At 37.3% G+C, this 15679-nt stretch overlaps 1 protein-coding gene across 2 annotated transcripts in view; it reads left to right on the forward strand.

Annotated features, from left to right (window-relative positions):
- The window catches only part of LOC112056130 (forkhead box protein N3-like), a 28295-nt gene that overhangs the window by 4621 nt on the left and 7995 nt on the right, over positions 1 to 15679 (forward strand). For both annotated transcript variants that reach the window (XM_052885994.1, XM_052885993.1), the window contains exons 2-7: positions 5117 to 5331; positions 7780 to 7877; positions 9945 to 10009; positions 13865 to 14143; positions 14725 to 14799; positions 15144 to 15341. In XM_052885994.1, the coding sequence (XP_052741954.1) occupies positions 5117 to 5331; positions 7780 to 7877; positions 9945 to 10009; positions 13865 to 14143; positions 14725 to 14799; positions 15144 to 15341 (930 nt within the window). The remainder of the gene's footprint in view (positions 1 to 5116; positions 5332 to 7779; positions 7878 to 9944; positions 10010 to 13864; positions 14144 to 14724; positions 14800 to 15143; positions 15342 to 15679) is intronic.

Genomic DNA, 15679 nt, shown 5'->3' on the forward strand with positions numbered 1-15679 from the left:
AACGATTTGAGCGTAACATATTTCTGTTATATCTAATTTTGAACGAACTAATCTCCTGAATAATCGCTCATGTTTTCTGATGAGTTCAGTAAGTAATAAAAATTGTCTTTAAAGTCTGTAGTTTTTTTCCCCACCACTTAAAGCAAAACAAGTATGTAACAATTTATTCTTTCTGTCATCTAATCTACCAAATTTTATCGATTCCAATGACGCTTTAGTAACTGCAAATTTAGCATCCCGGGCTCCCCTAATATAATAATTTTGGGCTCAAAAGTGCTAGAACCCAGTAATAAGAAACGTTCCTATCAAAAGTAACTGTTTATCATGGATTACAAATATGATACAGGATTAAAATTACCTACTGAACTGACGTGGTTACTACTCGTATGAAAACTATTTACTTATTACCTTCTTGCTACTAGCAGCTTGCATAATGCATGATTTTTGTTTAAAGTGACGTAATCTCCCTACCTAAAGGTATTTTAATGCTATGACGTAGCACCTTAAGCGATGTAGCCGGATCGAAGCTGGACACGTAAATGTCGCGTAACATATTCAGTTAGAGTTAATTGACTAATTAAATACGCAACTTGAAAGTTGAATCAACTGGCTAGTTGATCTAGTAACTCAGATACGAAATATGTGATCCTCAACTGTTTAAAACGAATGTCCTGGGTTTGTTGTTATTTTTAAGTTTTCGATTTTATTTACCACCATTAAATTAATTCATGACATTAACGTGACGTTTTAAAAGTTCTTGTAAACTAAGCCTAATTGAAATAATTGAATTTCGAATTTGATTTTTACGATTTTATTCGCTAGTTAAAAAGGAACTTTTTACGTAGAATATTTCAATAACAAATGCGCTTGTTATTGTTTACGTCCCACTTGAAGGACTGCATGTTTACGCGCGACGATTAAACAATAAACAAGCTAATAATATTCTATACCTGTACCTAATAACTCCAAAAGTGTCCTGTCTGTGATTTTAAAATGAATGCCGAAACAAATATTTATTCTATACCTAATCATAGTCGTAAATTAACCTATTTTTTTGTTATTTTGACGGCCTCCGTGGCGCAGTGGTATGCATGGTGAATTTACAAGATGGAGGTCCTAGGTTCGAACCCGACTGGGCCAATTGAGTTTTCTTAATTGGTCCAGGTCTCAGATGGGAGGCTTTGGCCGTGGTTAGTTACCACCCTGCCGGCAAAGACGTACCGCCAAGCGATTTCGTGATCCGGTACGATGTTGGGTAGAAACCGACAGGGATGTGGGTCTTCATCCTCCTTCTAACAATTTACCTGCTTCCATCTTTGACTGCATCGTCACTTACCATCTGGTGAGATCACAATCAAAGGCTCACTTGTCATTGAAAAAGAAATAAACAAACAAACGTACGAACGCATATGATGTAAGGGTTTGTGTTTGTAAAGATAATTATTGCTTCAAGCGAACATAGCTTACAATCAATTTTGTTATCATTTTCCTGAGGAATTTACGATAATTATTATAAGTACTCATACCTAGTATGCTGCTTATGATATAGCCACGGTACGGAAGGGATATTTTAGCGCCTTGTTTATTTTGAGTCACTTGACCTTATGACAACCTTTTACCAGACATTTTTATGGACATTAACTTTAAGAGCATCTAAGGAAGGGTCGCCATTTAGCTGGGCTTCTTAAAAAGTCATAGCTTTTATAAAATTACGAAAGTGTGGGCATCACATGCTTATAGTTATGAGAAATCCACAACAAAATAGAATTGTCGTGCCGCTTCGTAATGCCATTAACGATCAAGTATAACCACGTTTTTGCAACGCTGCCCGCAGCGAAGACGTTTCATACTGTTTCGTACTAGCCATTGACGATCAACTATACCCACGTTATTGCAGCGCTGCTTGCAGCGAAGACGTTTCACGTATGCGTCAAGTCGAGCCGTCATGCCGACCAACACACGATCAGTTATAGCCGTGGGTGCTGCAGAAACGTGGGAATACTTGATCGTCACTGGCTAGCTTAAGGTGTGCGTCTCGGGACGCTAGAAGTGATAGCTTAAACCTGCCGCCGTAGGTGTGAAAGAAATGGAAGCCAGACAGAGTTCAGCCAGAGAGAGATTTTCATCAAACATTGTATAAGTATTAAATTGAAATCGGTTCATCCGTTCGGGAGTTATGGTGCCACAGACAGACAGACATATCAAATTTATAACACCCCTCTTTTTGTGTCAGGTTTAAAACCCGAAATTCACGCGGACGAAGTCGCAGGATTCCGATAGTTAGTCCGAAGATATTAGTATGATAGTAGAAATCGTCTCCACCGATGAACGTCTTTTCAAAGAATGTAATAATAAATGGCGCCATGATAAGTGTGTAATCAACGAATTCGTGGCATATCTATAGATAACAGTGGTCGTGTGTATGTTTGTTTCGAGTGATGTAAGTGTGCGGTGTTTCAGTACTTAGAGGTTATTGTTTTTAACTTGTGTAACTTAATCGGCCTTATTTATAAATATGGATTAGGATTTAAACCTCAGAGGGGAATGCCCAGCGGCTAATACAACGTCGGGATCCCAGGTATATCCCCGTATAGAAGTGCGATGTTTAAATTAGGATCTGGTTAAATTACTGACTTTATAAATGTAAAAAGTATGTTTGTTTTTCGTCACTTTATCAAAAATAGTGTTTTTTTATATAGTCTATATTTTTTTTAATTATTTATTTGTTATTACAATTATCAAGAATTTTTAGCTATAAGTAAATTGCCGGCTAGGGATGGACAATCCCTTTTCTGCAAAGTAAAGTGAACTTTAAACAGCCCTGTCTTAGAAAATTGTGATTCAAATCCTAATCCATGTTTATGAGTAAGGAAGGGAATATGCTCATGCTACGAGTAGTCTTAATTAATAAAGTAATCACGAAACCATTTTCGGTTTACACGAATTGGAATACTGTTACGTCAGAGTAAAGTGAACCTTAATTCTTTCATCTTAGAACTTAAAATTCCCTATATGCTCAATCACGTACGTGGTACTGACCCGCCTTGAGTTGTACGTACGTAATTTATCAGCAAGTATCAATACACTTATCTATTGCATAACTCTGAAATTATCTCAGTAGTTGTTTCTCGCAATTTTTTTTTATCAGAAGCCGTGGCTTGTATGCGCCACAATATGTGCCAACAAATAGGAATGTCAGTTAGTCGGTCAGTGCGCCTTAAATATAGACGCGTTGAGATAAAAATAATGTATGTAGAGTAAAATTAGAATGCAAATAGACTATTGGGTTGATACTTTCCTTTTTTGTAATTTTAGAGCGTAAGCCAGCCTCTAGCCATGTTACATATCGACTTTTTCTACAGTCGCTTACGTTTCGACTGTAGAAATGTTTGATTGATAGGTTGATCATGAGACCTATCGACAACGAATGACATTCTCATGACTGCATGACTATAGCAGCAAAAGATCCTTAAACGATGTTTTTCAAATGATTGCCACGAAGGTAAATGTCTAGCGTCTAAGGATGTGATTTCTTATAACCCGAAGAAAATATAACACAACTTACTCTACTGTTTTTTTTTTTAATTTAAATCTTTACAAGTTAGCTAATAATAATGGTAAGTGATGATGCAATCTAAGATGGAAGTAGGCTAACTTGTTAGCAGGAGGATAAAAAACCACACCCGTTTCGGTTTCTACACGACATCATACCGGAACGCTAAATCGCTTGACGGTACGTCTTTGTCGGTAGGGTGGTAACTGCCGAAGCCTCCCACCAGCCAGACCAGGACCAATTAAGAAAAATTGTACTCCTACTTAAACAATTGAGGGTTTGGAAGTTTGGAACCGTGGTCACCTAAAGCACCTAGGCCCTACTCGATGCGTACCTACTGTTTACCAACATATTATAAATGAGGGTATAAATGGCTAGTCATTTCACACTGTGAGTTAGTTTAGAATAAATAAGTTATGAAATGAAATTTTCTACCTTCATTTCTAATTTGTTTGTTAATAAACAGTACTCATGGACTAGGGCTGCAGAGGTATTGTCGGTCCATGTACTGTATAACTTTCATCTTAATAAAATGCAATAAAAGTCTAAAAAGCCTGATATCACAGACTAAATTCAAGTGAAGTCAATTGAGTCTATCGATTTCTATTATATCTATATTATTTTTACCTTTCACCTGAAACTCATTTCTATTTATCTGCTAACTATTCTGTAAGGTCATTAATTCCGATTTCGTAATTGAACCTCGACAAGGTCGATTTCTTATTGCAACATTATGCCTTTTAATACCATGGCTCTTGGTTTTTACCATTTTCAGCCCTAATTAATAAACGTAGTAATATAATTTAACACTATCTATCCATTATTTCGAATAATATTTTTTTGTTTATTCTACTTTTCCTTGTTATTGTCCAATTCATGGCTGGCAACCTTCAGGAATTTATCCTTCCTATATTTCACAGACCCCCTAAATCCTCGTGCCATCCGTAGGTAATTCGTAGATCAATTTGTCACTTAAAACAATAAAAATATCGCAACATGTTATATGAGAGCAGAAATAATTTTAATTTGTTTAATGTGTGGAGGTCATCTCTTGTGATTTCTTCCAGCCCCTTTCGCGGCTGGGGCATCTTGGCCTTGAGTTGATTTTGTTTCTTCAGTGTGATTAGTGCACCTGCGCGGACTGCGATTCCTCGCTATCCAGAGCTGGGACGGTGTCTAGTCCAGTTCTTCGCCCCGCGCAAACTGCGATCGTATCGCTGTCCTGCAGCGGGGCGATGCTACACACCCCGATATCTAACGTCACCCGGACGTGGGTTTTCTAACTCACGATCTCGGGGGCGTCTGGACTGATTCACTCAGGTCACGGTTACACCCTCCCGAATGGCCCTCTAAGCCGAGGTCCGAGTCTCATAGAAGACGCCTTTAGAGAGTCGTTCCGTCCTCTATCTTTATTTCAGCCTTCGGGTCTCATCAGGCGATGCTTCTACGCTCGCCCAAACCCCCCGGTGACGGTTCCACATGGAGTCATCGGCACTTACTCAACACGAAAAAAAAACACACAATATTTAAGTATTAATTTCATATTTTTTTTTATTGACATAGATGGCGCCAATGCGTGGCGAACGCGGGGGATCTCCTGCGAGGGGCGCGCGCGCTTCCCTGCCGCTCCCCCGCCGCCTCATCCGGCAGATCGCGCGACACGTCGCCTCCAGCGGTCGCTCGTTGCGGCGACTTGAGGTCTCCGGCCGCGTCATCGACAACTTCGACGATATTGACGACGCGTCCGACGAATCTGACATGGAAACGTCTCAACCTGCGTACGTTTACAACTATGTTTTTTATACATCACTTCAATAACTTAGATAACACATACAGGGTGTCTCGTAAATATTACGACATACTCTACAGGGTGATAGCTGACATCAAAGCCTACTAAAATAACGCAATATATGTTAGTATTTGCACAAAAATCAACATAACTTAAAAACCGTAAAATTTCGGCTAACATATATTTCTTTTTTAGTAAGCCTTGATGTCAGCTATCACCTTGTAAAGTATGTCGTACTAATAAATGAAGTAATATGTGCGTACTGATAATATTGTCCGTTGTAAGTATAAACGTATAAAATCAATAAGTACTCGTAACCTGATTTTGCAAAAAGCAACAACACCCAATATAATTTAGTTGCTCACTAATGGATTTGTACTAGCGACAAGTACTTGACTTGTATAAACTATGCGCCATATGTATGTAAGACATGTGATTTAGCTCATTATTAGACCGTGGCTCAATTACCATAGCATTGTAGGCTAGTGTCATCTCTATGAATTATAGTTGGTATGTATTCCTTCGATTGTAGGTCGATTAAACACGTAGTTAGAGGCACATGGTTTGAAAAGCTGATGTATGTTGGGGTCCCAAAGTGCTGGAATGGCGATTTCGCACCAGAAAGCGCAGTAGCAGTGTAGACCTACTTGAAGACACAATTAAATAAACCTACGTAATAATTTGCCAGTCCGCATTGGGCCAGCGTGGTGAAATATTGGCCTAACCCCTCTCATTCTGAGAGGAGACTCGAGCTCAGCAGTGAGCCGAATATGGGTTGATAGTTGATAATGATGATGACATAATAATTTTAGATTACAATTTACAACCTAAAACTATCACTATATAGGAATGTTTTAAACACATTATGCAATGCCGTAAATTCGCCTATCATCCATCAATGATAAATGTTCAAACTGTGATAAGAGCACATTATGGGTTACCGGGTAAGAAGGACCTTGATAAAACTTATAGCACTTTGATTGATGTTTAAAGACTTGGCCACACAGATTTTGAAAGAAAAACCAATAAATTAAAACTTGCAATAAATTAAATAACTATACTTTTTCGCGAATATCGTCGCGTAAATTTGACCAGGTTCCAGCGCATTGGCAATTTGCGGAAAATATATGAAGATTGTAGCTATAAATCTGAGTTGCCCAGCTGACCTATTCACTATTTTGGTCTTTATTATCAACCTATTAAAATAAACAACATGTTATAATGACAAAATGTTATAATGCCAAAATGCCCTTCCTTTTGGCTTCGCCGTAGTCGGGTAAAAAATGTACAAAATGGGAACTTCCCGCGCCAATACTGGTTCCTCAGGTAAGGCAGTACATTTTTGCATCAATGAAATGTACTCCACATAGTAGATACGATAGGCATTATACAAAAGGAATATATAGGAATCGAACAAAATGTAATATTCCTTCTCCAATAAATACTTTGATTGTGACTCTTATTTATTTGTAATCACAATGTTCACATAAATTAAATTAATACTAACAATTAAAAGAATAATAAAATTTAAATTTTAAATAAACAAAGTAATTATTACAAATACACACCATCTAATTGTTATTTGATTATTATAGTCAAGCGCAAACCTATCTAGCATTTAATAAAGTTGTGATAAGATCAGTATGTGTGAAGCTAAAAAGATATTTTGTTAAAGCATTTTTTTAGGTCTATGGTACAGTGTAACCCATATTTTTTATCACTAAATGTCAAGATTACAACTGTGAAGACAAGTTATGGTTTAAATGAAAATTGAATAGTCTTTACTGAAACATGAAGATACTTACTAGTAGTGTTACATTATTATAGTTATACAAATAAATTAAAAGAAAATAAAAGCCTTTATTGCTGACATTATTTTTATAGTTAAATAATAATCGAAATTTTGGCATACAAATAAACTCGTGAGTTTATTATCTCTTGTATAAGTTAAATCGAACATTTCAAGTGTGATTATAATTTGTTTTCAATTTTTCGTCTATAAATAGTAAGTGTAGTGGAAAATTCTTAAGAGTGGTTTCATCCCGTATAACTTGATTCAAGGTGCAAATTAATTTTTATTTTATTTCAATTTAGCTTTTACGTGCATTCTCTTATTTATGTTAAGGCCAATCTAAAAGGGTTATGGGCTAACTTGGAAGAGATATACTTTAATTAAGTATTTAAATTTATTAAAAACTTATGAATAGAAGGCGTTATTTTGCGGCAGTTCGTTATTATGAACAGTTTATCTATATTATGTTTATACATATATTCTTTTCTCCGCAAAAAATGGTTATACTACAGGATATCTTTTATATCTTTACCGTTTACGGCACTCGCCACGCCCGATAATGATGATGATGAATGATGATGATGATGATGATGATGATGATGATGATGATGATGATGATGATGAAATGATATATATTTGTGACAGTGTGGCGTGCGGTGGCAACGCCGGGAACCTGCCCCCAGCCGAACACGACGACGACCTCACGAGTCTCAGTTGGTTGCAGGACAGGAACTTGTTGCGAGGTAAGACTATTCGTCATAAGCCTCAGAGTCACAGAACGGGCGATGAAGGGAGAGGAGAGTGTGATTGAATCAAAAACGAGGAGATGCATCGCACTCAAATTCACGAACAAAATTGTCTGTCGGGACCTTAGAGATTAGATAGAACGATTTTCTTCTACATTATTTAATAGGTCCCGACTGTTTTCTAATTGCTTTCTACACTTCTGGACTGAGCTTGTTTTTTTTCTTTTCAGTTTTTTTTATACTTTATGCAGTCGGGTTTTTTTATTTGTTTAATTAATTTATTTATTAGGGAGCTCTTTACACGACGAAAACGATTACAACAATGAACCATCGATTCTATAGCAACAGTTTTTAAAAACGCGTTAGATCATAGATTTTTGATCTTTGCCAGAGGGATAACGGTTAGCGAGGCAGGTCCTGTTATTTAAATGGTCTAAGACCACAGAAGTACTGAAGAAACCAACACAACTCAGCGAGTCGCGATGATGAAGTGGTAATACACAGGGCTCAGTTCGCAGAGGTTTACTTAGTGGCTAGTTACCAACCTACCATCAAAGACGTAACGCCAAGCGATTTAGTGTTCCGGTACCTTGTCATGTAGAAACCGAAAGAGGTGTGGATTTTCATTCTCATCCAAAAAAGTGAGCCCGCTTCCATCTGCATCATCACTTACCATCAGGTGAGATTGTAGTCAAAGGCTAACTTGTAAGGAATAAAAGAAAAAAGAAGATACCTAAATATTCCATTCCAATATTGAAGAGTTACATTATAGGTATAAAACCTTACTAAATGGCTCGAGGAATATTGATTATGTCTAAGCCGGGCTGAGTACTGACTTAGCAACGACCCTACACCAAAGCAAAGATATAATAATCCCTAATAGTGCCAGGCGCGGACGGACCTAAATCTTCAGCCGAACGTAAGCCTGCCATATCACATAGTTACGTAGACGTGTCTAATAAATTTTGGATGATGTTTTATTCTATTACGTTACTATATTACAGCCTTTCTTCATAAGTACAGTTTACCAAAGAAAGTAGAAATGAAGGTAGAAAACACATGTCATTTCATAACTTATTTATTTTAAATTATGTACAATTTGTTTATAAAATGTTATATAAAATATATTAACCATGTCTAATTGTTCTTAGCTTATTAGTCAAATTTATTTTCATTAATTTAAGAACAAGTTAATTATAATTATTATTTGGTGTGAAATGACCAGTGATTTATACCCTCATTATAAATTAGTTTGTTGGTAAACAGTCAATCAATCAATCAATTTATTTATTTATTTATTTATTTGCAAATACATGCATTATATATAACAGTACTCATCAAGAAAGGCTGTAGTATAGTTTTACTGCCTATTTTTTTATATTCTTTAGCCCTTGACTACAATCTCACCAGATGGTAAGTGATGATGCAATTTTAGATGGAAGCAGGCTAACTTGTTAGGACGGCGATGAAAATCCACACTCCCTTCGGCTTCTACACGACATATTACCGGAAGTCCAGAACGCTAAATCGTTTGACGGTACGTCTTTGTCGGTAGGGTGGTAACTAGCCACGGCCGAAGCCTCCCACCAGCCACACCTGGACCAATTAAGATGGTGAGGTATGATGTGCGTAGAAACCGCAAGCGACAACATACAGTTCATTACGCTTAAGCAGTTGGATTTTTGTTTTTATTATAATAATGTTTTTTTATTTATTGTAAAGAAAAATCTGCAGCGTTACGTAAACATAAAATTATACAAATATTTCCTTACAGTACAGCTATTTACAGATTTTTAACCGACTTCAAAAAAGAAGGAGGTTCTCAGTTCGAGTCTATTTTTTTTTTATAGTTTGAATTCCCTTAAAGTACTGCTACTACTAGTATATTCTAAGAGTTGTTTTCTTAATGCTTACTAAATGAAGATTTTCCCAGTTTGGTTAATTTTTCTTACTAGTGCATACCTTGATTGACAACCTTATGCACGCCACGGCCTTAACCGTGGGACTTTACATTCAAACTTATATGTTACCTCTTAATAAAGTATTTTTTTTTTCTTATTTCAGGTATCAATCTGACAAAAAGCGACATGGAAGATAGTAAAATGATAACCAGTCAAGTTGTAGTAAAAGTAAGTGATGAAACTGAAACAATCCTCCTATGTTTATTATAGTAATATAATTTTTTGTAGGCAATTACTCAAAAAAAAAAAAAAATTTTTAGGGTTCAGAACGTACGTAGTACAAAAACGGAACCCTTATAATTTCACTCGCGCACATTTTAATGTCTGTCTGTTTCTCCGAATGTACTGGACAAATCCAGTTGAAATTTGCTACACATATCAATTCTTGTGACTCAAATACAGGGACGTGAATAGGTAAAAATTTGAATATGGGAAGCGCATGGGGGTAAGATGGAAAGTTGAAAAAAAAATCTTTTACAAACTTCATCGTGTGATACATCAAATGGAAGGTCTTGATAAGAGGATTTTAAAAATATTTTTTTTGGAATTAAAAATAAAATATCTTTTTTTAATTACTTTGGTATATGGATTCCATAAAAATGAAATAAATACATAAATACCTTGTTTGTTGGAACTTGCTCGGTTAGTTTTGAATCCATGTGGGGTCCTAAATCATGAGCTTGTAAATTCACGTGTTACATTATAATGAAAAGTTCGATTACGTTTACGAATTGCAAATAAAGTTATGTCAATATAGAAAATTACGTATCCAATTCAATTCAATACAATTTCACCATATCCAGTGCTCACATGAGTTTCAAACTATTTGTACAGTTGCTTTGTTAAATCAATATGAAACATCGTGAACTTATATTACATAAAACGACCAATATGTAGTTGAGAGTGTTAGGTAGTAAAGAATGAAAATCTATACCAGTTTCGACCATATTCGGCTCACTGCTGAGCTGGAGTCTCCTCTCAGAATGAGAGAGTTAGGCCAATAACCCACCCCGCTGGCCCAATGCGGATTGGCAGACTTCACACTCGTAGAGAAATACTGAAAAGTTGGAAATGCGTGCCCCGGACCGGATTCGAACCCACACCTTCCGGAATCGGAGGCAAAGGTCATATCCACTGGGTTTTCACGGTTCAACCAGTTTTGCTTGTCATTAATTTTTTTATTACACTTACGTATGTATGTAATCACTTATCTGCATTGACGTATTATAAATCCCCATGCTTATTTTGTATCTTTTTTATTCTGTTTTAAATTAGCCCTTGTCTTCTTAATCTCGCCTGATGGTAAGTGATGATGCAATCTAGGATGGAAGCGGGCTAACTTATTAGGAGTAGGATGTAAATCCATACACCTTGCGGTTTCTACACGATATCGCACCGGGACGCTAAATCGCTTGGCGGTACGTCTGCTGGTATGGTGGTAACTAGTCACGGCCGAAGCCTCCCACCAACCAGACCTGGACCAATTGAGAAAATAGATTAAAGACGCAGTTTTCAACTTGAGATTGAATTAGTATTTTAATATTTCTTACATAAATTGGTATATTTCATTACCTACTATACGAAATTATTATTGTTTACATTCATTTTGATATGAATCAACTAGCCTATTATGCCAATCTCACCATTAATTTCAGCATCTTGACGCTACAATGTAGGCTATCAGTTACCAAGTATGCCAAAATATTTGCCGAAACAATTTCCTTCAGCGTATTTACTTTTCTTACGTAAAAAGTTACGCCGTTTCGCTTCTGCCTTCGTTTGACCTCCTTTAAAATTGGCTGGCCACACTTATCTGTGAAATGTTTGTTCGACGCAGTTTCCAACCATTGAGTTACTATGTACTACGTAATAGAGAAGCTGTTCCAAGCAAAAATCATCTATACTTCTATACTAATATTACTAAGAGGTAACGTTTGTGGTGTTGTAAGGGGTAATCTCTGGATCTACTTTACCCATTTTGAAAATTCTTTAACACGAGATAGCCACATTATTTGTGAGTGTCATAGGCTATATTTTATCCTCGTATTCTCACGGGAAAAGGAACTACGCGGATGAAACCGCTAGTCCTCGGCAAGTGTAACATAAAAAACGGGGGGAGGGCAGCGCAGGAATGATGATTGGAGTATTTGCTGCAGCGCTAAAACATAAGTTATGTCGTCCCATACTAAATATGCCGCGCTAGATCACTTAAAGAGAATATTATTTTCTTGCAACCAAACTGCCGTTTACGCAAATAAAAATTAATAATTAATAATTATTAAAACAATTAAGCTTTGTGCTAAATGACACTTTTCTCTCAACACAGTAAGCTAGCAAGAAACTAATGTAGAGTGCGGCGATATTGCCGCAGTTGAACGAAACGTAGTAGTGATGTGTGGTGTCTTCTCTATTACGTAATACATAGTATCTCAATGGTCCCTTCGCGTTTACGGTAATTTATCTTATTCTTTATCTCATTATCTTTAGGCATTTTGAACGTATCGCAATCGAAAAGGTTATTATTACGTTACCTTGTCAACTTAACAGATTATTTTATTGTACATTTTTATATAATAAATATTGATAGTTGTTTTCTTTTGTTTTAACATTGTATTTTTAGTAGTTGTTATCTTTTGAACCGAAAACAAAACGTACATTCGAATAATTATTAAATAAACATCAGTACTTTGGGTGTGGCTTAACCTATCACTCACTTAGAGACAGGCCTTATAGGAGAGGGGACTTACTCCAGTGATAATAGGGGGATAAAATATAGCCTAAGACACACATATATCGTGGCTTTCTAGTGGTAAAATAATTTTCAAAATCGGTTTAGTAGATTATTATCCCCTAAAACAAAACAAACTTTACCTCTAAATATTAGTAACTAATAACTATACATTCGCTATCTTTGTACCCATAACCCATATGACCAATATCTTTTTAATATAACCAATAATCCCATTCCTCTCCAACTAGTCGGGAAAGACTGTATTAAGAGTAGGTACGACAACAGACCAACGGGGCGGGGATCGAACCACCACCCCTCGGTGATGAGTCCGACCGCTCTTACCGTTGAGCTATTGAGGCTATATGCTTACTTTGGGTCGAAGTTGTCATTTGTGCATTGTGTAAGGGCTCCCGCACACGGGCCACAACCACAAAACGCCGCTACCGGCATATTTCCTTTTCACACATTTTATATGGACTCGCCGCACACGATTGACGCCGGTGGCCGCCACACGCTACAATCGTCTCTGCTGGCTTCTTGAGGCCCGCACTGGCCACTAAACGCCGAAAAACGCCACCACACGGCACTCGCGCGATTACTGCATGTATGGGTTAAAAAGTAGCAGCCACTGACCACAGGTGTCGACCACCGACCACAAGTGGCTGTCGCGCGCTTCTGCTACTTTTGTGGCTACTTATTGCTTCTTGTAGCGGCGTTTGTGGCTGTCGCGTGTAGCCCGAGTGCGGCGACACTAAGTCTTTTTCTTCTTCATCTTCTGTCAGAACAGTGTCCGATGTGATCAGCCCATTGTCACTTTATTGTTAGTGCGTGTTTCAGTGCAACCGTGACCTTCGTTTTCTGTCTGATATTCTCTCTTCGTATTTTATTTATTTTCTTATCCGTAATATTCTTCTTACAATTATTGTAAAAAGAATACAAATTAAATTTATTATAAACAATTTATATTTCGTATACATGGAATAAGGGTCCGAAATATATCGATATCACTTGATTAAAGTTAATTCATTTTCAAATTTCCCAAACGTCATAAACGCTGTTATCCGTATTGTGACGTCACAATGTTACTTGATGTAATAATCGTCATACTATTATTAACTGATATTTTGGTCAAACGCTCCGCTTCCGTATTAGTTAATGTGAAGTCATGAAAAAGTTACAAAAAATAATAAATCTAGTAAACGATAATGTTCAATTTGAGACCATTTAAAAGAAAGGTCTCAACTAGCCTATTGCTTTATGCATTGTGTAAGTATACTTTTTTCATCAAACAGACAGAGCCGAGGACGCCGCCGCCGACGTGCCGCGTGCCCTCCCCACCCCGCACGCCGTGCAAGGCTCCCCCCTCCCCCCCGGTGAACGCGCACACCAAGCCCCCCTACTCGTTCTCGTGCCTCATCTTCATGGCGATAGAGGCGGCGCCGGCGCGCGCGCTGCCCGTGAAGGAGATCTACGCGTGGATCATTCGCCACTTTCCGTACTTCAAGCACGCGCCGCAGGGATGGAAGAACAGCGTGCGCCACAATCTGTCGTTGAACAAGTGCTTTCATAAGGTTAGTTCTATTCGCTTTTACCTAGCATCATTAGCAACCCATTTTCAGGTCACTTTGAATACGAATCTCCTCTCAGAATGAGAGGGATTAGGCATTGACCTCTTATAATAAAAGGATGCACAATCATTTAGAAAATTTCACTTAAAAACAACACCAAAGTGAAGTGAAGTCAAAATTAGTTTACAGCTTTTTATCTCTTATTACGAGTTGAAAACCATAATCCAGTCAAATCTATGTTATCCACGAAATCGAGCAAATGTATCTGATTTAAAATGTAAAAAAAAAATCAATATTTATATGATAACTTCACTTAAGATATTGTTAGGTTAATTACGTAATAACTTGAGACAGAAGGAATAATTACGAACTGAATCAAGTAAGCAACTTGGTAAAAAATTACATGGATCTCACAACTTTTAAGTAAAACAACTGATTTGCGAGAATTGGTGTATTTTACAAGTTTTTGTAAAGTTTGCATTATAAAGTTGTTTTTAACCAAATTTAAAAAGGAGGAGGTTCTCAAGTTGACTGGTATTTTTTTTTTGTTTTTTTTTTCATGGAGGTATTTATTTTGTTTTTAGGTGGCAGCGGCGCCCGGATTAGGCAAAGGATCTCTTTGGACGGTAGATCCTCAACATCGGTCAACGTTACTGCAGGTTGGTGCTTATTTATACGCGAAAAAACTTCGAGATTTGAATGGACTGTATTAAAAAAAACACAGGAAACTCATTGGTTTTCCAAAGTCAACATGCACACCATATTCTTTAAATGGTGTTGGCGGATCAGTGTCCAAAACACTGATATAACACAAAAGGCGACACAATTTACAACATCACATAAACATAGTTCACATGGTTTAATAAGTAATTATTATTTTTACAATGGCTATTTATATTTTCTTTTTTAGCGTATGTGACAAGCTGTTTTTTCTTCTTATTCAAATGACTTTGACGATCTTATCTAACAACCTAATCACGATAATCCTAAATTAAAATTTCAGGCTTTCGGTCGTCAACCAGTGCCGCCAGTGGAGGTGGAGTCAGAGCCCACTGAGACGGGCAAGAACACGCCCGACCCGCAGCTGTTCCCGTACCTGGCGCGGCGCCTCGCCGACACGCGCGCGCCGCCCGGCGCCGACGAGTACCTCGCCGCCGCCACCGTGCTCGCCATGAAGTACGGGCCCGCCGTGCTCGATCAGGTGAGTGCCGAGCACGCTGAGTCTGCGTCTGGCAATCCTCAGTTCGGTTCTTTATAGCCCAATAACTACTCTCCCTTTACCAGGTTCAAGTCAGAATTTGTATACAAGAAGAAGAAAGAAAATACACTTTATTGTACACCACAAAGAAACATACAATACAATAAATTTACTAAAAATGCACAATAGGCGACCTGATCTCATCTAGGCAAATTAAAGAAACTAATGATAAAAATTATAAAGGTTAAGGTGTACAGAAGTAATATAAGAGGAAATAAAATTCACGTGTTATGCGTGAATTTTATTTCCTCTAAGAAAATAGTCAAATATGTTCAAAATGT

This window comes from Bicyclus anynana, chromosome 16 (genome assembly GCF_947172395.1).
Source record: "Bicyclus anynana chromosome 16, ilBicAnyn1.1, whole genome shotgun sequence".
Lineage (NCBI taxonomy): Eukaryota > Metazoa > Arthropoda > Insecta > Lepidoptera > Nymphalidae > Bicyclus > Bicyclus anynana.